Source organism: Equus przewalskii, chromosome 27, assembly GCF_037783145.1.
Source record: "Equus przewalskii isolate Varuska chromosome 27, EquPr2, whole genome shotgun sequence".
In the NCBI taxonomy this organism is placed as follows: Eukaryota; Metazoa; Chordata; class Mammalia; order Perissodactyla; family Equidae; genus Equus; species Equus przewalskii.
In genome coordinates, this window is record NC_091857.1 from 32984812 (window position 1) to 33008043 (window position 23232).

The following is a 23232-nucleotide window of genomic DNA, read 5'->3' on the forward strand; positions in this document are numbered from 1 at the left end:
TTTTTTTGGTGAGGAAGATTGTCCCTCTGTGTCAACATCTGTGTCAGTCTTCCTCTATTTTGTAGATGAGACACTGCCATAGCATGGCTTGATGAGTGGTGCGTAGGTCCATGCAAACCCCAGGCCACTGAAGCAGAGTGTGCGAACTTCACCACCACACCACCAGGCCAGTCCCCCATGTTAATTTTTATTAATCTAAAAATGCTGAAGAAAGGGCTTTAAAAACTTACCAATAAGTATATAAAACGTTTCTCCCATAAGCGTTGAGTTAACCAGAACTCCACCAAGTTTCATGAGGTCACTGTAATAAATATCATTGGGCCACTTCACTCGTAAGTCGATATCCTAAAGGAAAATCTGCATATTAATCAAGCAATGACAGGACACAAAGGGACCAGGTGAGGTCATCCAGCTAAAAGGAAGATGTGCAGAATACTCTTGAAACTAACAGAACCCCAGGGCTCACCCTCTTCTTTTTCAGACAGCTGATCACTCCTTCAGGACAAGGCACTGTTAAAGCACCTCTTGGAGCTATAAGGAGAGACCTAAAGAACACATTCGGCTGAAATCCCAGCATTTTCCCCACCTCCATCATCATCAAAAACACTTTCTGATGATGCCTATCTTGTGAATTGGGTCCATCATCTCAGTATCAAAAACCATCACCATGGAGTCCCCATCCTGTGCTGGGGTGGGGGACAGGGACAGACTGATACTCTCAGGGTTCTTTTCCCTTAAACAGCTTGAGAGAGAAAGATGGCCCTGAATTAAGCAATGACATAAGAGGCACGTAGAAACATCTGGAGTACAATCTACAGAGATACAGGGGAGGAACTGGTTTTATTGAGTGATCAGAGAAGGCCTCAGAGAACTGCCAGCTGTCAGCCTGGGCAACAGAAATGGACTTGTCCTGTGGCCCGCTCTGTCTCCATCCTGAAGGGTGTGCCCCAGTCACAGTGGAATGATCCAAGGGTGGACAGTGCCTTGCGCTGGGCCACTCAGACCCCCACCTCCCGCCGTGACTCTGAAGTTGGGATACACAGACTGGGTGAGACCCTGTAGGCACCAGAACTGCCAGGCCTCCTGGGCGTGGAGCTGGCAGCCAGGTTGTGCCACGTGTGGGTAGACAAAGCCCATCTGGACACATAAGGCTAGAAGGAGACACTCAGCAAAATAAAACCGAGACCAGAGAGAAGCTGACGGCTGGAGTCCCAGGGGCTGGCACGGCACCAAGCCCCATCTCAGCACTGGTCTGTGTGTTACTTATACCAAACCCATGTGTTGGTGCTAGTGTCATCCCCATGTAACAGAGGAAGAAACTGCAGTTTAAAGGGATTGCCTGGCTTGCCTGAGGTTACAACTCGGAAGTGGCAGGGCTGGGATTCAAACCCAGGGCTTGCTGACACCAATCCTCCGGGTGCTTAATACCATGCCGTGTAGACTGCAGCTCCCAAGAAACCCCCTCTCTCCTGCCAACAGGCCTTCTTTCCACCTTGCTCAGCTAGAATACATTTCTGGTCCTCAGATGCTCACCTGCCCTGGCAGAGCATTCTCTAGGCTGAGAGAAGAAATGCAGGAGCACAGAAGAACAAAGGTTCAAATAAAATGTGGGGCTTTCACCGTGACCCTCAACTGAGCGGGAGCTTCATATTTCTTCTGTCTAGAATAGGGTTCTCAGTGCACGGGTGGCATTTTGCGCCCCCTCCCCCCCCCCCCCCAGGGATATTTTGGCAATACTGGGAGACATTTCTGGTTGTGGTAGCTTGAGGAGTCCCACTGGCATCTAGTGAGGAGAGGCCAGAGATGCTGCTCCACATCCTCTGATGCACAGGATGGCCCTCCAACCAAGATGTGTGGGCCCAAACGTCAATAGTGCCAAGGGTGAGGAACGCTGGTCCCGAAAATCCATAACTTGGAGCCTTTGGTCTTGGTCACTCCCCCAATTCCCTTCCTTTCTCCTCTTCCACTTTCCTGTGTCCTACTGCGCCCAGCAGCATCCTTGCCATAGCTCAGCAGCAGCTCCTTCACCGCGGGGGCTTCTGCTGGCCCTGCTCTCCTGTTTCACTTCGCATTTTCAGATCTGCTTAGTTCATGTTTCAGCTTATGCCATTTTGGGTTCTCAAGCAAGTAAACAAAGCCATCTATTCCAAGATGAAGAGAAAGGCCGCGTGCTTACTTTTCACTGTCTCCATCATTTATTCAAACAGCTGCCGCGGGCCTCCTGTGCAGAAAGCACCATGCCAGGCTCTTTGGGGACCAAAATAAAACTGACCGTGCATTCAAACAGCTGGTTCCTTTGTAGGAGATAAAACAGGAGCACCAAGAACTCTGCTTGAGAGCAATCCATGGGAGACACCATCAAAGGGGCTTAGACATTTAAAGTGCCGTGAAGTGTTATAGGAGGGAGGGTTTGTGGCTAGAAGGCTCTGGGAACAGCAATTGAGCTGGGCCTCCCAGGGCGAAGAGCACTTCAAGGTGCAGAGAAGGGAGCAGGAGCAGGAATGTGTGGGTGGGAAGAGGCCTACAGGCAGCCGGCAGGACCCTGCAGACAGAGGAAACAGCAGGAGGAAGAGTGGGCAGACCAACGAGGGTTCTGGAAGGAATGGCGAATATTCCAGTGATGCTGCCTCTGGTCCGGGAGACTGGGCATGGTTTGTCTGCTGAGAGTGACATCTGGCCAGGGAAAGTTGGGGCCTGAGCGAAGGACCTTAGAATGGCAAACTCGATGCAGCTGGGTCCTATTTCAATCATCCTGTACTATACCGTGGAGGCTAACTGGACAGTGTTAAAAATAAATACGGACAGAGCTGATCCTAAAAGTTCTCATCACAAGGAAAAAAAATTTTTTTTTTGGTAACCATATGAGGTGATGGATGTTAACTAAACTTATTGTGGTCATCAATTCATAATATGTGTAAGTCAAGTCACTACGTTGTCACCTTAAACCTACACAGTGCTGTATGTCAACTGTATCTTAGCAAAACTGAAAATAAAATAAGAATAAAACCAAAGTCACATCATACAGGTGAGGCTGAGCTGGACGACTGTGGACAAAGGAAAAGAACTTTGGTGGGAGCCTTTTAAGGACAACGGGGGACCCAGGGCCCCCAGGTGCACTGTTGAGGGCAAGCTTCCCAGCCCCCATCCTGCTGCCCCCAGCACCTGGCACAGCTTTCGCACACAGCAGGCACTCAAAGAATGCTCGCTAAGGGAACCAGTGAGGCTACAAGGTCAAAATCAAAGCCATGAAAAAGCTAAGCAGACTAATTTTAAATTTAAATTTATTTTCCTAAGACGAATTAACCTGTTGCTAGGGTTAAAAATCTTTTCCCTCATGACAGAACTTTTATCTTCTCAAGTGCTTTATACCAGGCCAAATGCCCAGCTAGAGGGCTGCAGGCTGGGCCTGTGAAGGTCTGTGAAAGTGTAGGAGCCTGAGCCCGTCAGACACAGCCAGGATGCCAAGCACCTGCTGATAAATGTCCTGTTTCAGTGTGCAGGCCAGTGACTTGACGTCATATGGAAACACGTCCTGCAGTCCTACACACAGGGGCTGTGAGGACATGGCCACATCGGAGGGGGTTTAAGGGGGCAGTGGAGAGGCTGCTTCTCTGTTTAAACGCTGATGACAGGCCTCCTTTAAGAGTCATGATCTTAAGGGCCGGCCCCGTGGCCAGGTGGTTAAGTTTGCATGCTCCACTTCAGTGGCCCCGCATTTCGCCAGTTCAGATCCTGGGCCTGGACAGGGCACTGCTCATCAGGCCATGCTGAGGTTGCACCCCACACAGCACAGCCAGGAGGACCCACAACTAGAATAAGCAACTATGTACTGGGGGGCTTTAGGGAGAACAAGAAGGAAAAGAAAAAAAGAGTCATGATCTTAGCATCTTGTTTCAGGAATTAATACAATAATTGTTTTTAGCCCAATATTAGAGCTATAGGTGGGAGGGAAGTGGGGAGGAACCTCCTCTTTATAGCCATAGGAGATTCTTCCAGGAAAACTGAGGAGGGGGAGATGGTAATGAAGGCTGGGTTTGGGAGAAAAGGCTGCAGCCACTGTGTTAACTGCTCTCACTTCCTTGCCTTCTTAATAACTGACACCAAAACACCCAACAGCAACAATGAAGCAGGCCCGTGTGTCCATACAGCTGGGGTCAGACAACTCCGAACAAACCTGCACGTTGAACTTGGGCAGCCTCAGACAAAGGACGGCTCTGCTGAGCATGGACTGTGGCGAATGAAGATAGGAAGTGAGAAGGCTTTTGGGGTCTATAAAATAAGCCTCTTCACCAGAAAACACAGACAAATGGCCCCACCATCCAGGCCAACATGCTTCAAAGAAAACCAAAAAAAAAAAAAAAGGCTTGCCCTTACTAGGATGTTTGAGAAATCTGATGACAGGACAGAAAGGGAATTCTGGGGAATAAACGCATTCCAGTGAGCCTGAAGCAGCCATAAAATCTGACAGTGCTTTTAAAACTCCAGGAGCACTCTGCTGCCAGCTTTGCAAAGAGCAGGCTGAGGCTCCACACGCAGCAATCATCCAGACGGATAACACAGACGAACCTGAGCTGAGATGTGCACACACAGCGGGGATGGAACGGTGATAAAACTGCACGTACCTGATACTCAGGAATGGACCTGACTGCCTCCACGACCGCCAGGGACATCAGATGCTGGACAAACGGAATCCTCTGTCCCAGCTGGGATCTCAGCGGGATGGAGACAAGCAGGGTAGAAAGAGCGCATCCCACGGGGCTCAGCCAAGCATTCCTTCCCCGCCCTGGAACACAGGCCCCATCAGGAAACCGGCCACTTTGCCACGTGGACAGACTCAGATGCACGTTGTGCCAGAAAATGTGCTGAGGACTCAGAGCCACACACTGAAGATGTGTCCTACTTGAATAAACCTGGACTGATAAAGATGCTTGGAGATTCTGGGGTTAACTCAGTCAAAGAGAAGCTTTTAAAATCTGAAGCTCTGCTGCTGAACAAGTTGCCAATAATTAGCATAATGTTCTGCCTCTGTGAGCATATCATTAATGCACTGATGATTCAAAGTCTTACAGTGTCTGAGCATCACTCTCGGTTTACTTCTCACCGTATGGTAATGCAGGCAAAAGCAGAGACAGTGGGAAAACTGGACCAAATCTATACTGGTCCAGGAGAGGTCCTGGAAGCCACTTTTTAGAAGTGATCCCTATTGTGGTGATGGTCCCAAAGCCCTGTGAATATATTAAAAGCCACAGAGTCATACACTCTAAATGGGGGAACTGTGTGGTATGTGAATTATATCTCACTATTATAAAGAAAAAAAAAAAGAAGCTGAATTTAAAAAGTGATCCCTGATATTAACTTTAAGTTATTTCCTTTAAAATAGAAGTCAAGAAAATAAAATATCAAAATGGGAGGGATAATCAAAGTTCTTCTATGTCTTTTTTTTTAAACCACCATATTGAGCCCCACAGGTTTGGATAAAATGAGTTTTTCTCTTTTGAGTTCTCTTCAAAAGACACGTCCAAGAGAAAGAAGCGGAAAACGGTGGATTTGCTATTTCGTTGCTTCTTCTGAGAAAGGCCCAAGAGGCTCTGAGAGTTAAAGCCTGTCTAGGTTGGCCTGGCACCAGCTGGGGTGGGGAGGGGGAGGGCCAAGTGCATCCTGCACGACCACCAAGCAGGGAATCCACTCTCAGCCAGACCCCAAATGGATTCTGGGAGGATGGGGGCTCTCACCTCCGAGGGTCGGCTGGTGGTGGAACCTCTGAGCAACCCTCGGCCTCTCTGTGGTCACTTTGTGAATGATCATTAATCATTGATCAAGTGCCCACTCCATGCAAATTCCAGTGCCAGCAGGGTGGGGGCTGGCAGATGAAAAGCCCCCCCGCATATCACATTGAGCATAGACACAGAAGGTGCCTCACAGAGAACCTTCAGGAAAATAAATGTTTCTATAACACAGTTAGGATTCACACACTACAGTGCCTAGAATGTGTCAGAAAGTAGAATTTACAAGATGTAGGTAACGGAATGTTAAAACCATCACAAGCGAATGTCAAGTGATTAATAAACATCTCGGGTTGAGAGAATGCTTTAATCCCACTAAGGCTCCATCTTCTGGTCAATTCCCCTCCCTCTTCCTCCCTGTTAGGGGGTGTGACAACAGATGACTTCTCACAAGAGTCGTCTCGGCCATCGGCACACACAGTCAGCTCTCTGGCCGTGAGTGTCACAGATTTCAGAAAACAAAAACAACGGGAACAATAACAAAAGATGACTGACCTTTGCCCTGCGTTTGGCGGACTGCGATGGCTATTAAACCCATTTCCTGCGGCATCTCAAACATCAACCTGTGGACGGTGGGAAAGACTGGTCAGCCAGAACAGGCAAGGACATGAGAACCCGCAGCTCAAAGGGAGGGACACTGTTTGCACTCATTTGTGAATGTGTGGCTAAGGAAGGGCCACCTTCCGGGTTTCAAGGGATACTGACCCCACTCCCAGCCTCTATGGTGAGAATGATGGAAAAGGGATTAAGAAAACACCATTTAATACCAAAAAAGATTAGGCAGGAATCTGAGAGGGCATGTGTACCTGCCTGAGTTATTATTCAGTTTTATTGAAGATGTTATTAGATTATATTTCTTTGGAAATATCCTACCCTATCAAGTTCTTTCTCCCCACTCTAATGTAGGGTCCCTTCCTCGAGTGACAACTAGCAATTCCTGACATTTGTTTCTACTTACCGTGCGTTTCTGTCCGAACACTAGAACATAATCATAACACAAGTTTCTGATTATTCACCAAACCAATATGGTGGCAATAAAGCCGTTTAAAAGATACACTGTCCCCTGAGAACTAATTATGTTTTAACCATAGTAAATAAATCTACACCTTCTGAGAACTAGGGAGAAGCTTGGGTCGTTTTAGGCTTCAGTTCTGCTTTTAAAATGGTTTCATTTAAAAGAATACCAACTTCCCTTTGGGGGAGAGGTAGAAAAGTGCACTATATCTCCACCGAATGAGTCAACATGAACTCTTTTTTTTCAGAAAAGGAAAGGAAAAAAATCCCTCACTCTGAGAATTTCTTGCCTGATACGTTCCACATATTTGAGCTCCGTTCGGAAGGTTTTCCTCTGTGTGCCCGGGAGATGCTGACCAGGGACGGAGCAGGCACAGCTCATGGTAGGATTTATTCAACAAAGCGAAAATCAGGTTTTCCCACTGTCTGTGCAGCTGCTGGGGCCTCTCTGAAATTCTTTTTCGGGGAGGGAAGTGGCGAAGGCAGGGATGAGGGAGAGATGGCATTTGGTATAAACATAAAGTTTCCAAGAATAGTTCCCAGGGTTCCACAGCACCCCTGTGCGGAGGAGAAGGGACTCTAAAGGAAGCCCATGCTCTGACAGCTCTTCATCCCCTCCTCCGGGCACTGGGAACAGGATGGAACTTTACAAATGGCAAGAGAAGAGAAATACGTAAAAGCGGAGAAAGAGCATGGTGTCTCTGCACCAGTGGCTCACAGAGCTGTGCCCCGGTGTGGAGGCGCCCAGAAGACCCCTTTCCTTGCTGGGAAGAGCCGGGCCACTTCGGGCAGGGGGCTGGGTTGGTCCAACAGGCACAGGGCACTCCCAGTGAGCAGGCCGCCCCACGGTCTGCGTGCCAAGCCCACTTCCATCTCACATGAAATACAACTCCAGAAGTATTTCTCTTGGACACCATGAATAACCCATTGAGATCGGCTGCGCCTATATGCTGCTGGGCTCCAAGAATAAAGCGTCCTTTTCCTGTGTTGGACCGGGAGAAAATCCTAAGAAGGAATCCTTGTCCATGTGGGGAAGAACCATTGTCTTCTAGAAACCTCTTGCTTTCCAGAGAGCAGCAGCACCCCTTCACCTGGGCTCCTAAGGCCGCGGGCTTGGCTCAGGGTAGGGGGGTGGCTAACAAACTTCTCTGTGGGAAGGCGGGGATGATTTAGCACATTGTGAGCAGATTGTGAAATCTCTCTCAATGGCAGGCAATCTAGGATGTTCTTTAAATAGACATGTAGATGGTAGACAGTCATGTCTATAGCCAGTGATGGCGATGGTGGAATTAGGCTGGGGTGGGGATGGGGGGAGGGAGGTGAGGTTCAGAAACCAAACACAGACTTCCAGAACAAAGAGAAATGATTAAGGGAACATATGCACTAAACTGCTGGAGGTTTGGCAGCAGTTAACAGGGCATATTGATGAGAAGATGGAGTTTGTGCTGCTGAAGGCCAAGAGGAAATTCTGCAAGGAGGGAGACAACGGGGGGAAGGAGGTACGGCTTAGCTTGAGACAACTGGAGGCCGCCAGATTTACTTGTGCTATCTGAGATAACTCCGGGGGCCAAACCACACGGCTCACGGTCAACAAAGAAGCATTTATGAACTTTGTAAATTTTGCATTTCTGAAAATGAAGTTGCTAGAGTTTGCTTTAGCAGAAAGGAGACACTGTACACGCACTTCCATCCTGAGCTGATGATGTTCTCACAAAAGGAAACAGAAAAAGAACAAAAAGGAGGGTGTTACATAATGATTACTTCCCTGTCTCTGTATATTTTCCTTCCTTGTTTGGCAAAGGCTGTGGAATAAAAGGTTTCTGTGAGTGGCAGCCAAGTGCGTTGAATGTCATACCAACGGGGCACCAAGAAAAGTGTTCTGTTTCTGTCTGAAACATCCGGAGCCCTGTAAAGGTCACTTTGCAAATGGGACAGCATCCTGACCACTTTGGTTGCTAAGGACATCATATCATAGCTCCTACTGGACGCTCTGCCAACGGGAACGTCCTGAATTTCACGTGGTCATTGGAATAAAGCTTCAACAATAAGACTAATCTAGAAGACAGGCCAGTGTGAATTAGTGAAAATTCTGAATGAACAAAAATTTTAATTAAGCCCAGTCAATCCACTTTGGGGATTCAAACCTAAGGAAATAGTCCACATTTACCAGAGTGCTATAAAAGTAAAACTTTAGAAAGAATCTATGTGTCCAGTAGGGGAATGGATAAGTAAATTATGGTACATGAAGTCAATGGAGTAATTTGTAGTCATTAAAAATGACAGTTATGAAGACTATTAGCAACACGGAAGAAAGGCTTGCAACAGAACATTAAGTTTAAAGAGCAGGATAAAAAACTACACCCACTTTTATTCCAACTATGTAAAATTCATAGAAAAGGGAGGGAGATTTGACAAAACAATAATGGTGGCTTTATCAGGATGACTTTTTTCCTTTTCTTTTATTTTTAAACTTTAAGATGATCGGTTACCTTTAATTTTACAATTATTTTGAAAAACGTGGGGGGAAAAAGCATGACTTTTATGTTCAGATATAATATTTGTAATTAACTATTCATAAATATTTCTAAGAATAGGACAAAAAGATCTTTAAAAATAAATAAAAAAATAATTATTTATGTCACCCATTTTCCTTATAAGCACTTAGCAGGAGCTTATTTGAGGGTAATTAATGAATGGAAATTCTTAAAACTAGTCTGTTCATATGAATGAGAGCCTTAAAAATTTTATACCTTCTGACTCATCGACTGTGCTTGTAAGATTGAATCCTAAGGAGTATTCAGAGAGGGGAACAAAATAATTCAAGGGCACAACTATTCATCACAGCCTTACACTGTGAAAAGTCAGAAACAATACAAACAGTCCATGATAGGGGAATGAAAAGAAATCATAGCATCCCCACATGAAAAAATATCGTGTAGCCGTCAGCGATATGGGCAAACGTCCATTGGACACCCTTAGGTCATTTAATCAGGATGCAAAAGTCTATATACAGTGTGTTCCCAGGATGTCTTAAGATATACTTTAAAAAATTTTAGGAAATATAACAAAATATTAGCTGTGATTATTTTGAGAAGTGTAATTATTTGAAAAGTATAGAAAAGTACCACGCAGAAAATAAGCCATCCATACAAGCCCTTCTTCTTATTAAAAAAGTATATTCTTTTAGACTTTTTCCCCTTTTAAAAAAATACACATGGATGTATTTTACAAAATAAGTTTCTGACAACTGGAAAAATTCCTTATTTTGGAGCTATTGAAATGATGTTGTAGATGGATAGTTATAGATGTTATTATGTTGACAATTAAAAAGGCAGGCTTAGAAACAGCATTATTGATCCAATTTATGTAGGCTACGTATTCCTATGTGCATTTATAGAAGAATACAGGACACCGATTAACAGTGGTTATCTCCAGAATGTGGAGGCAGAATTATATGATGATTTTAATTTCTTCTTTATGTTCTTCTGCGTAACCTTTGGGTGGTAAGGTTTCAAGCAGTTTTTATTTTCTTCTTTATATTTTTCTGAATTTTCCAGTATTTCTAGACTTGAAGTAGATTCATTTTATAATCAAGGAAAATGCTATTTAAAAAAAGATGTATTTAAACCCAATTTTTCTTTAAGTAGGTTAAGCATGCACCCGCCAGCTCATGCTCTCCCGAGAAATCACAGACTCACAATGCAGCGGCAGCCAAGGGTCTGAGCTTCACCAGGCTTGCTGTATGAATCCTCCCAGTAACTCACACATCACACATATGGCCACACTTGTCCCTCAGACTAGTTCCCTGGTGGAGCATGTGGCCTATGCAATGGCGGCAGGCTGAGTCCAGGTTACGTCCTCACACAGACTGCCTCTGGGTGGGGGAGACGGCGCGCACGGGCTGCCAGCATCCTCGGGGTCTGCATGCTGGGGGCACTGAGGAGCTCCATCAACTGTGTTCTTGGTGTACATGCTGCATCTTTTCTTTGATGTTTTCTCCCCCCAATTTTCTCAGTTTTGACTTCTCTTTTCTTAGTGTTCAGAAAGACATTCTCAGACAGTCCCCTCATGTTTGGTGTGTATGTGAAAAAGAAACCCAACAAGGGCGTAGGGAGGAGGCAGGAGGAGGAAGACGACCCAGGAAGTCAGATTTTAAGGTTAACTACTTATTTCTGATTTTGAAAAACTTCCCTGGAAGATGAAGTCTCACTATTCATAACCCTGTTGACTTCTGTGTAGTTCAAAGAAACAGTCCTAACTTCATTTCAAAAACTATGTTTTTTAATGTATTACATTTGAACACCAATCATTATATTTGGGTAGCACTTTTTAAAAAGTTATAAAGCTAAATATTAAGATATTTTGTTTTTTAAAAAGTATCACTCTAACGGAACCACCAATTTTTTTAAAAAGCTATCTTCTGTGCAAGAATGCATAGTGTTACTTTTTGAAAGAAAAATGAGTAGTGGTTCCTGCTAACAACAACACAGAAAATGGAGCAAGGGGCATGGCAGGGTCCTACAATGCACAGGGACGTGGTCTGGGGTGGAATATGCAGGACCTCTGACCGGTGACTTCTGAACAGGCAGCCAGGCACGTGGGCGCAAGGCTGAGGTTGATGGTCCCAAGGAAGCACAATGCTATCCAGAGACCCCAGGGCTATTATTCCTGGCAGGAAAGGAAAGTTTCAGAGGAACTTCAGAAACACCACTGTGGAGGAAAGACTCAGACAGGGAAATGGACAGATGTGGATGCAAACCCCAGTGTCGACGTGAACTAACATCAAGTAAGGGGCTCCATCTCTCTAAATCTCTTCAGCCGCCTATGAAATGGAACTTGGTGCATTTTTGGTAAGAATGAATCATGACGGAATACACAAAGTGGTCCAACACAGAGTAGCTGCTTAAATATAGCACTTTCTCTTTATCATGCAGATCCTAGAACTTTTTTTTTTAAGATTTTATTTTTCCTTTTTCTCCCCAAAGTCCCCTGGTACATAGTTGCATATTTTTAGTTGTGGGTGCTTCCAGTTGTGGCATGTGGGACTCTGCCTCAATATGGCTTGATGAGCGGTGCCATGTCCGCGCCCTGGATCCGAACTGGCAAAATCCCGGGCCGCCGAAGCAGAGCGTGCAAACTTAACCACTCAGCCCCGGGGCTGGCTCCCATATCCTAGAACTTCTTGCTGCCAGATCAGAACCTGGGGCTAAAAAGCTTTCAGATTAACACTGGTCATTGGGGTTGTAAAATCTCCACCTCCAGTCCTAGGCTCTCTGAACCCACTTAGCAAAGCCAGAAACAGTTGGTTGAAGTAGTCTTTTGGTTGACTTTAAAGGTAGCACTTTCTTTAGGTTATTGCTTACAAATAATTTTGCTCACTGACGCACACAGGCACATAATACAGTAGTTTTATTAATATATTCTTCCATTAGCTTCCGGTTTTGACATTTAGAGCTGGAACGACCTATCAACCCTCTACCCTTTGGGGATGCTGTCAGACAAGAAAGCTGTATATCACATTGCCTTCCTCCTCTTTTGGTTTATAACAGGATGAGCATTTCAATTAGAGGCAGAATGGGAATTTGGAATGCTCAAGAGTAGAGACATCACAAACCACCCCCCTTCGTGTTCTCCAGAAGCAGAGGCCCCACCTGTACTTCTGTTGTTGAAGGATAACTGTGGGTCAGGCCCCGTGTTAGAGATGCCTGTTTAATTTCCATGTCTCCTAGCACACCAACCGTTCATAGGTTTTCGGCTAATCTTCCCCATCTCCGATATCATAACAGCATCTACACTACTGCTAAATCATTTCATTGCTCACAGGGAAGGAGTCTTGTGGACTCAGCTTTCAGGATGAGGTACCTTCCCAGCAGATCAAGCATTTATTGATGTTGGTCTGTATTATTCAATCAAGATGAACACAAACCATTGTTTCTTACCCATGACACTGCACCATAAAAACTGGCTGTCTGAGCATCACCTCTTTCTACCTTAGACCAGCGCAGTTACAGAATTCAAAGATGGACAACTAAGCTTGCGTAGATTGAAACAGTCACAGTGCCCACAGCTACCTCTGTGGCCACGCCTCGATGACAATCCTGATCTGGATCTTTGCCTTCTGGAGGAGAGCCTTCACTATACCACCCCATATGGGAACTCAGACCATGTCCTAACCCCCCACAAGGAGTCCCCTGATCACAGGATCTTCCCAACCCACCCCTCATGCTGATCTGAGCCCATCATCTTCAACTAGGTGTGGAGGGGCTTTCTCTGGAGTGTGTCCACCGCCATCCCCACGAGTCATCTACCCCAGCAGAGGGCCTTCTGCTGGGAAATGCAGCTGCCATTTCAGAAGATGGACACTGACTCATCTTCACCACATGGCGAGCAGACATCTGAGAATCGTTTTCCCGCAGGCACTGGGTAGCCGTTTCAACTTGGTCACTTGGAATTGATGCCAGTTTTTTGCGCGACGAGTGGCACTTTACATGCATTTCCCATCTAGGCTTTACAAGCCAGACGAGGACAGTCTTGGAAAGGCGAAACCACTTTGATAAGGCCACAGAGCCAGCAAATCAGGAATTCAGATCAAGTTCTGGTTGGTTCTAAGGCCCATGCTATTTTGTTTTTGTTTTTAACCTTTTACTTTGAAATAGAATCAGACTTACAGAAAAGTTGGAAGGATGAGATAAAGAATTCCTGCGTGCCCTTCACCCAGCACCCAGATGTCCCAAATGTTAACTTTTTACCCACATAGGCTGTCCATCTCTCTGTCTGTCTGTCCATCCATAATTTTTTTTCTGAACCATGTGAGAGTAAGTTGTAGCCATAATCTCTCTTTATCCCTATACACTTCAATGTATCTTTCCTAAAAGTCAACGGTATTATTTTACATAATCAGAGTGCAATGATCAAAATCGGAATTTAACATCGATACAACACTATTATCTAATCCAGGAGTCAGCAAACTTTTTCTGTAAAAGACTAGATAGTAAGTATAATAGTAAGATATTAAGATAAGTATCTTATAAGTATTAAATATTAAGTAAGTATAAGATAAGTATTAAGTAAGATAGTAAGATAGATAGTAAGTATTTTAGTCTTTGTGAGCCATATGGTTTCTGTTGCAACTATTTAACCCTGCTGTCCCAGAGCAAAAGCAGCCGTAGATAAGATGCATAAGTGTGGCTGTGTTTCAGCAAAACTTTATGGACACAGAAACTTGAATTTCATATAATGTTCATGTGTCACAATTTTTTTAACTAATAGACTTCATTTTTTGAGCAGTTTTAGATTTATAGAAAAACTGAGAACATACGGAGTTCCCATACGCCCCTTCCTCCCCTCATAGCTTCCCCATTAACATCTTATATTAGTGTGGTACATTTGTTATAATTGATGAACCAATATTGATACATTATTATTAACTAAAGCCCATAGGTTAATATTAGGCTTTACTCTTTGTATTGTACAGTTTTATGGGTTTTGACAAATGTATGATGACATGTGTCCACCATTACAGTATCATATAGAACAGTTTCACCGCCCTGAAAATCCCCTGTGCTGCACCTACTTGCCCCTCTTTTCCTCCCCTCAGCCCCTGGCAACCACTGATTTTTTTACAGTCTCTACAGTTTTGCTTTTCTAAAATGTCATATAAATTTTACTCTTTTTAAAACTTTTTCCAATCATTTAAAAATGTAAAAACCATTCTGAGCTCTTAGGCGGTACAAAAACTGGCAGCAAACCAGATTTGGCCAGAGGGCTTGAGTTTGCCAACCCTTGATCTCACCTACAGAATTTATTCAAATTTCAACCACTGGCCTAATAATGCCCTTGATAGCAAAACACAATCTTCTTTCTGGTTTCGGATCTAATCCAGGACTATCTGTTTCCTTTAACTGTCATGTCTCCTTACTCTCATTTAATCTGCTTCAATTCTTTAGTCTTACTGTCTCCCATGATCTAGACATTTTTTGAAGAGTGTAAGACATTACAGATATTTTGTCAAATGTCCCTCAGTTTAGATGATCTGAAATCTCCTTGTGATTAGACTCAGTTAGCATTTTGGGCAGGAACACACATCAGTGAGGCTGCATCCTTCTCAGTGCATCATATCAAGAGGCACACGGTGTCGCCTTGTTCCAGTGTTGGTGAGTTAACTTTGATCCACTTGGTTAAGATGGTATGTGCTAGGTTTCTCCACTGTACAGTTCCTGTTTTTCCATTGCAATTAGTAAGTACTTACTGGGAGATAAATATTATGTTTCTCATAAAGTTGAATCTATTAGTTTCAGCATCTGTGGATGATTCTTGCTTGAATCGATTATTTATTTGATGGCTGCCAAAGAGTGATTTTCTGATTCCACTATTTCTTCCATATTTACTTGTTGGGATGCTCCCATAAGGAAGACCTTTCTCTTCTCTTCCACTTATTTATCTTTTTATTTATTTATATCAGAATGGACATATATATTCTAATTTTATTCAATGGATTATATACTTTCCTATTGTTATTTATTTTGATGCTCAAATTGACCCAGATTTGGAACCTTCAGCTGATTCCTGGGTCCTATGGACATGCCCCTGTCATCTTTCAGCTCTTCCTTACTTTCTAGCATAAGAAGAAGTTCCAGGCTCACGTTGAATTTTCTCAGCCCAGCCCTGGAATCAGCCTTTTCTCCAAGGAGCTCTGGTTCCTTTTAGTAGAGAAAGATATTTACAAAGCAAATCTGGGTGCTAGGAAAGAGATAGAAAGTGTGCTTTTACTTTCCTTTCCTCCTTTCCTCCCTTCCTTCCTTCCTTTCTCTCTCCCTCCCATCCATCCACCTACCTTAAAAACTACAGTGAATATAGTCAATAATATTGTAATAACTTGGTGTGGTGACAGATGGTGGCTAGACTTATCCTGATGATCATTTTGTAATGTTTAAAAATATCAAGTTGCTATGTTGTACACCTGAACCTAATATAGTATTATATGTCAATTATAATTTTTTAAAAAAACATGAGTTCCTCGAAAACTCCAATTGCAATTCAACATCACAAAGTTCATTCTATTCTCCCCCTTTCTATATTTGTAACTTCCTTCTCCAATAATGACCAATCTGGCTCCCATTATCTCAAACATATATACCTATTTGCTCAATACTGTAATAAACAGAAAGTAGTTTCAGGACTGCTGAACCATGCTACCATGAAAAACAAACTAACTACGAGTCAATATTTGTCTACGGTTCTTTTTTGTCTTTAGCCCGAGGGAACACAAACACTGGTCTAAAGGTTCCTTGGGCTTGCTCCTTTTTGCTTTCACTTTAGTGTGGTTACATGAATCATCTGAAGTAAGGTTAGGCTTAATTGCGCTTCTGTATTCCATTACAAGGTCCTCCTCCAATCCTTGGTTTTTTAAAATTTTTTAACTTGATTCCAAGAGTCACAACTGCACAGAAAAGTAATACTCTGAGAAGTGTCACGCTCCCCACCCATCCCTTCTACCTGGATCTCCCCCTCCTGCTCCTTTCTGTAAATAACAGTTCAACTAATCTCTCTCGTTTCTGGTTTTTTCTTCCGATGTTTCTTTCTGTACCAATGAACAGATACATGTATCTTTTCTTATTTCTCTTTCTTCCTTATAGAAAGTTTCGGTTTTGTAAGATACCCCTTTGCCTGTTGTTGTTTTTTCACTTAACATAACCTGGAAACACTCTTTGTAAGTTCATAGAGCTCTTCCTCATTCTTTCTGAAGCTGAGTAGCACCCCACTGTGTGGATGTAGCATAGCTTGTTCAGCCCCTCTCCTATGTGTAGGCAAGTAGGTAGTTTCCAAAATGACAGTATAATGAATACCCTTATTCACATGTATTTTCATATTGTTGGAGGTGTATCTTCAGAGTAAATTCCTAGGAGTGGGATGTTGGCTCAGAAGGAATATGCATATGTGGCTTGTTAGATACAGCCAGACTCGCCTCCCCTACTGAAGGACCAGCCACGTATGGGACACCTGTTCCCCACAGCCTCACCACAGAGCACGATGACACACTTTTTAGTTTTTGCCAATCTGATATGTGAGAGATGGTATTTCAGGGTAGTTATAATTGGCTTTTCTCTTATATGTGAGGTTTTCATATGTTTAAGGGCTATTTTTATATGTATATAGTGTGAATTACCTGTTCACGTCTTTTGCCTATTTTTAAGAGTTCCTTGTATATTAGGGAGTATTAGTGCTTTATCTGTGTTATCCTGCTAATATTTTCTCCTGGTTTATTTGTCTTTTGATTTTGTTTTTGCTGTTTTTTACTGTGCAAAATTTTTTATTTTTAATTTTTATGTATTCCAATGTATCAATCTTTTCTTTTACTGCCTCTTGTTTTTGTGTCATCAGAACCTTTCCCGACACTCAGGCTATACAGGAATTTATCTGCTTATTTATAGTATGCAGAGTTTCACTTTCTAAGTTTAGATCCCTTACTCATTTGGAGTTTATTTTTATGTATGGTGAAAGGTATGAATCAGATTTTATCTTTTTCCCCATATGTCTATCAAATTGCCCCAGGAACTTTGTTAAAAAGTTGACCCTTGGCCTAGGAATTTGAGATGCCACCTTTCTTTTATACTAAATTTCTATAGGTACTTGGGTCTATTTTTGGACTTTCTATTCCTTTCTGCTGTCTCTCCATTTATCCATGTGCCAATATCACACTATTTTAATTATAGAAGCTTTACAGTGTGTTTTAAAATCTAGCAAGGCTAGTACCACCTCATGTCTTTTCTTTTTCATTGTTTTTCTGCCTATTCTTGCATATTTATTTTTCCAAGTAAACTTTAGCATCTAGCTTAATGGTTAAAAAAAAAAAAAAACACCCAAAAACAGCTTAATGGTATTTTTAGTCCAAATGCATTAAGTTGGGGAGAACTGACATCTTTGTGATGTTGAGTTCTCTGGCCATGAGCAAGGGATGTCTTACATTTGTTCAAGTATACTTTTGTGTTTCTCAAACACATTTTAACGTTATCTCATGTGAAATTTGCATATTTCTTGTTAAGTTCATTCTTAGGTATTTTATCTTATTTGTTGTGATTGTAAACGCATACCATAATATCCTTTACTGGTTACTGTTTGTGTATATAAAGACTATTGATTTCTTTGTGTTAATTTTATATCTCGCTCACTTGCTGAATTCTTTTATTGCTTCAGTAAGAGAATCATTGGTTCTCTAAGGTTTCCCATATCATCTGCAAATGGAGATCATTTTCTTCTTTTTCAATTAAGCCTCTAATTGACTTCTCTTGTCTATTTGGATTGGCTAATACCTTCAGTACAAGGTTAAGTAGAAGTGGAGATAGTGGGCATCCTTGCCTTGTTTCTGATCTTAATGGAACCCTTAGTTTTAAGGGTTTCTCCATGGAGGAAGATGCTATGTTTAGGACTCGTGTACAAACACATACACACGGTCATATTAGGAAATTTGGGGAATGTATTTATCAAGATAGAATGCTGAAGTTTATAAAATGCTTTTTCAGCATCTATAGAGATAACCAATACTTTTTCTCCCTCAATCCGTTAATATACTAATGAACTAATACATCTATAAATACATTAATTTTTTTCTAATATTGAACCAACCTTGCATTCCTGACAAAAATATTTGATCATAGTGTATTATTTTCTTAATGTGGCGTTGGATTCTGTTTGTTAATATTTATTATTTCTGCATTGATGTTAGAAGTAATGTTGGTCTAGAATTTTTTATATTGTCTTTAACAGATTTAAATATCAACATTATTTACTTCATTAAAAAGAATGTGAATTTTTTCCTTTATTTTCTGTAAGCCCATGCTCTTTTCACTGAAGTACTACCTCCCAACAAGACTAAAATAAGTCTTAGCCAATGATCCTATAGGACAATTCCAAGGGAAATCTTTTTTATTTCTTCTTGAAATGGCTTTAGTACTCCTGGTCTGCATCAACTCTCTGCACCTGCAGCTCTGTGTGAGTTATTTGCAACATGTGGGGAACAAGGCAATGAGTCCCATTAACACAACTGGGTTAAGGAATTTATGCCTAAGAACTTGAACTGAGGCTTCACCCTAGACAGTCAGGCTGGACAGGACAGACATCAGACCTTCTCAAGAAGGTCTGGGTCGAGTCCGGCAGAGATCAGCCCAGAATGACCAGATCTCTTGACACTCCACAAAGCATTCCTCATGTCTAACAAGATGGCGGTCACAAAGGGAACCGTTTTAAGAATCTCCTCAATCATCTCCATTAAAATTTCAGAAAAAAATAATAACATGGATGTTGTATGCTGTACTTTTCACTCAATTGTAACAGATGACTCAGTCTTTACTACGAACTACCAAGCTCAGCAAATGTGGGTTCCTGACCACAGAATCAAGGTCACAGAATCAGAACTGACTCTGGGGCTAGGTCCTCTAACAAACCTGTGTATCAGAACCACCTGCGGAGTTTTAAAAAAACAAAGCAAATAGATGCTAAGGCCCCATCACAGACCTACTGAAACCCAATCTCCAGAGCCAGAGCTTGGGTACGTTCTCGGGACTAAAATGCAGCTGATCCAAAGGCTGGTGTTCTGAAACCATTGCACCAAAAGCTATTTCTCAATAACTTTTTAAAAAACTGTATTTCTTGAAAAATTCTGAGAGCTACATCAAAGAGCCAATAATCCTCCTGTGGCCACCACAAGTACTGCAATAAAGTACTGCATTCTTTTTATGTCGTCTAGGATAGAACAGAAACAGTCCCACAAATGAAGAGATTTTATTTTCTAGAGCTAAGGTGGTGACTGGAAAAGGGAAAAAGGGAGAAAGAAATATGGGATCGGCAGCAAGACAAAAAGTGTATACCAGATAGCGCCACTATGTACAAGATGGTGACTTGGTAACGTTTTAATGTCAGAGTTCCCTGTTAGTGTTCTGTGCCCCCAGAGCAGCTTCATTCATGGTCACCAATGTCCAGCCTGACACAGTTTAGCCCCATGAAGCAAGTTAAGAGCTGGGTCGCTCTCTCTCTCTTTCATACCACCCCGCCACCCCCCCCCCGCCCCCCCCGCCCCACGACACCTCAATATGACAGGACTCCAACAGTGAATACACCAGCCAACACAGCACCATTTTTCCACTCTCTTTAAGATTTCTCCAAGGGCTTGTGAACTAATTAATGAGCCGTGTATCTTCAACTACAGATAAAGAGTGGGATCTTTGGGTCCTCGGAAAGTACCACAAGGGTCTAGACTGCGTATAACCCAATGGTACCATTTACTGAGCACCCAGTCATGTGCTGGGCCCTTGGTATGAGCGATTTTCTCACTTAAACTCTCCAGTGACTCTCATGATGGCCATTGCCAGGTGGTCTCATTTTACTGACGAGGAAGTGGAGGTTATTAGCATTAAACAACTTGGTGAGGTCCCAGAACAGTTAACCAGGTTTTCCTAACTCAGAGGCCCACTCTCTGAGTCACTACCGAAGAATCTCTTCCTTTATCAAAACAAAACCTCAAGGTAGAAATGCCACCAGTCTCTTAAAATGCATTTTCTAGCTGTGTAAGTTTGATGGTCCTGGGGGTTTTACATATTTCTGGAAAGTTATAAAAACTTATACCCAAAGAATAATACTAAAATGGGGTTCTTGCTCTTTTTTAGAATTGAAATCGAGTCATCTTAAATTTTTAAAAATTATACACCACTACACTTGTGCCAAAGTTCATCAGCTCGGCCTCGCTGGTCTGAGGAGGTTTTCGCTGCTCTAGAGATGTTCTGTTTCAAATACGCTGATCTGTCCTCACCAGATTTACCTAAAATGCTATAATAAGCAGTTTCTTTACCTACTGAGCCAAGAAACATTGGGGCAGACAAAGCAATGAGAAGGTAATGAATTTCTTCCTCTAGCAAGGGAAGCTCCACCCTGCCACCCAGGCCCTCACTGGGCCCTTTTTTCCTCCCCAATGCCGTCGCTGCTTCAAGGGTAATTATGAGGAAGAATTTCTTGCCTCTGCCAGCTGGCCTCAAAACCACTGCTTCTTTCACCACCTCGCTGCCCTGGGTATCACCCTTCCTCTTTGCCTCTCACAGCTCAGACCTCTCTCCAGAGCCTTCCTTGCACCCCGCCCTGCCAGAGATCAAGCAACATGCCAGAGCTTGCTGGACCAGGAAGCTTAGCACCAGCTTAACTCTTCACTCAATGGGACAAGGGGCCTCTTTCTTTAATGCAGGGCTTTGCTCCATGATATTCTGGGTTTACAGCCCCCAGGAACTAACCTTGGTTCAGAATCCAATTCTACAATAGATTTTTGTTCGAATGGTTACTTTCCAATTCCCCCTCCTCAATCCCATTATCTTCCCAACTCTGCTGACCCCCTTAGAGGGGCTTTTGGTCAGGCTCCATGCTGGCAGGACACTATCTATTCTGCTCCCTTACCGAATTCTTCTATTGTCCAGTTAGTTTTATCATTGATTCGCTAAGGATTCCCAGGCATACTACCATTATCAACTTCAAAGAGACATGGTTTTACTTCTTTTTCAATGTGTATGTCTCTAATTGACTATCTTGTCTATTTGAAATAGCTGATATCTCTAGGATGATGTTAAATAGAAGTCAACATAGTGAGCATCCTGGCCTTGTTCCTGGTCTTCATGAAAATGCTCTTAGGGTTTTCCCATTAAGTGGGACTCTAACTTTAAGACTCAGTGGGTCTTCCCCCATCTCTCCCAACATTGGTCTCCGCTCTCACAGACTCTCCAAGGGGCTCTGAAAAATACTATTTCCTCCCCTGCCCCTTCAGGCCGAGGGGTGGCAAAGGATTCTCCCTGTGGCTGGTCTCTGGGGACACACCAATTCCGTGCAGGGTTCTGTCACCCTCCCCTCACCTCCTTAAGCTTTCCCTTCATCTCAGTTGGATTCTGTCTGTGGCCCCGACGGCTGCAGGTACTGACCACGTGCTCAGTGCAGTTGGAAGTATGGGACCCTCGCCCTATGTCAACAGGACACTTGTGCGCGCAGACGAGAACGAGCACAGATGAAAAGTCAGCTTCTCCTGGGCTTTCCTGGAACGTGTCTCTCTTGGTGTCTCTGTCTTTACCCTGCATTTTCCTGCCCCTTTAAAAAGTAAGTGCTTCCCATTTGTTAATTTTTGCGAGTTTTCACCGCCCTTTTATTTTGCTGGACATTTTATAATCAATCTTCTGTATATGTTTATATATGCTTTTCTATTTAAGCTTCTTTTTTTTTCTTTAAATGTAAAAAACATAGTACCATACCGCCGAAGGTGTCAGGAAACACGCTCAAATAAGGACAGGCTCCACAGACTGCCCTGCCAGCAAAATGCCAGTAAAATCTGAAACCCAGGTTCAGACACACTGGGAATGTTCCAAAATTTAAAACTTAAAGAACTTCTTTATTCCAGTAAATCAGCTTCCCTGCGAATACCATCAAAATCCTATGCTTTAATGAGTGAGGGAATATCAGAGGAAGGGGTGGAGAAGGAAAGGATTTGGACGAGTACGAAATTTAATTTAAAAACTATTATGAGAAGTTTAATTTCCCCCTCCCCCAACCAAATACATAAATCTTTTCCATGCGTTTTCTTTGTTTCATTTTTCTTAAAAAAAACTTTTTAAAAAGGCATCTTGAACCATCTGAAACAACGAGAGAGTAAGTCAAGGGAGTGGAGTTTTTAATAGCAAATACTTATTTACTGGATTCCTATTAATTAAAATGCCATGTTAGATATATAGGAGAATGCAAAGAAATCTTAAGCAACGTTGCCTCTCTCACTGAATGTTAAATCAAATGGGAAAAAAAGACACGGACAGGCAGGATAACCAGCAATACCAGGCTATGTGGGCCACCAACGATGGAGGGGCAATAAGAGGTGTGAGAGTTCAAGGGGAGATGGCTCACTTCCTGGTGGGGCAGGGTCAAGGCACAACAAACCCTGAATTGCATTTAAAGACGTGAACACGTGTGAAAATAAGCTCACCTTTGTAGTTTATAGTTTCATCTACACACGGCATGCATTCAGCCACGTTTCAAAGCTGGAACTTATCAGGGCCAAGAAATATTGAACAAATCGCAAGAATATGGATTTCTCAGATTTTTCAGTTGTTGGTGTGCGTGTGTGTGCATGTGTGTGCATGTGTGTGTGTACACGTTGGTTTGCCCAGGACACTGTCACTTCCCCTCCAAGCCCTGGTGTAACTCAGTTTTGGGTGCTCTTCCACGAGCGTCCCCCAAGGCCACGATGGGATGAGGCACCACTTTAATCTTACCAGGAAACTGGCAATGTAGTGCCTATCGTTTGGGAGGGCTGGGCCATCCCAACTCCAGCACAACGACCACTCGCAGGCACTTGCTCCATCCAGACGGAAGGGCTGGTGGTTCAGGGAGCCTCTGCCACAGCGGGGTTGCAGAAAACTCAGGA

At 43.1% G+C, this 23232-nt stretch overlaps 1 protein-coding gene across 9 annotated transcripts in view; it reads right to left on the reverse strand.

Moving 5' to 3' along the window:
* Positions 1 to 23232, reverse strand: part of HLCS (holocarboxylase synthetase) — a 199786-nt gene that overhangs the window by 7481 nt on the left and 169073 nt on the right. For all 9 annotated transcript variants that reach the window (XM_008519338.2, XM_070597628.1, XM_070597629.1 and 6 more), the window contains 3 exons: positions 6279 to 6346; positions 4623 to 4783; positions 231 to 345 (listed from right to left, as the gene is read on the reverse strand). In XM_008519338.2, coding sequence (XP_008517560.1) covers positions 231 to 345; positions 4623 to 4783; positions 6279 to 6346 — 344 coding nt within the window. The remainder of the gene's footprint in view (positions 1 to 230; positions 346 to 4622; positions 4784 to 6278; positions 6347 to 23232) is intronic.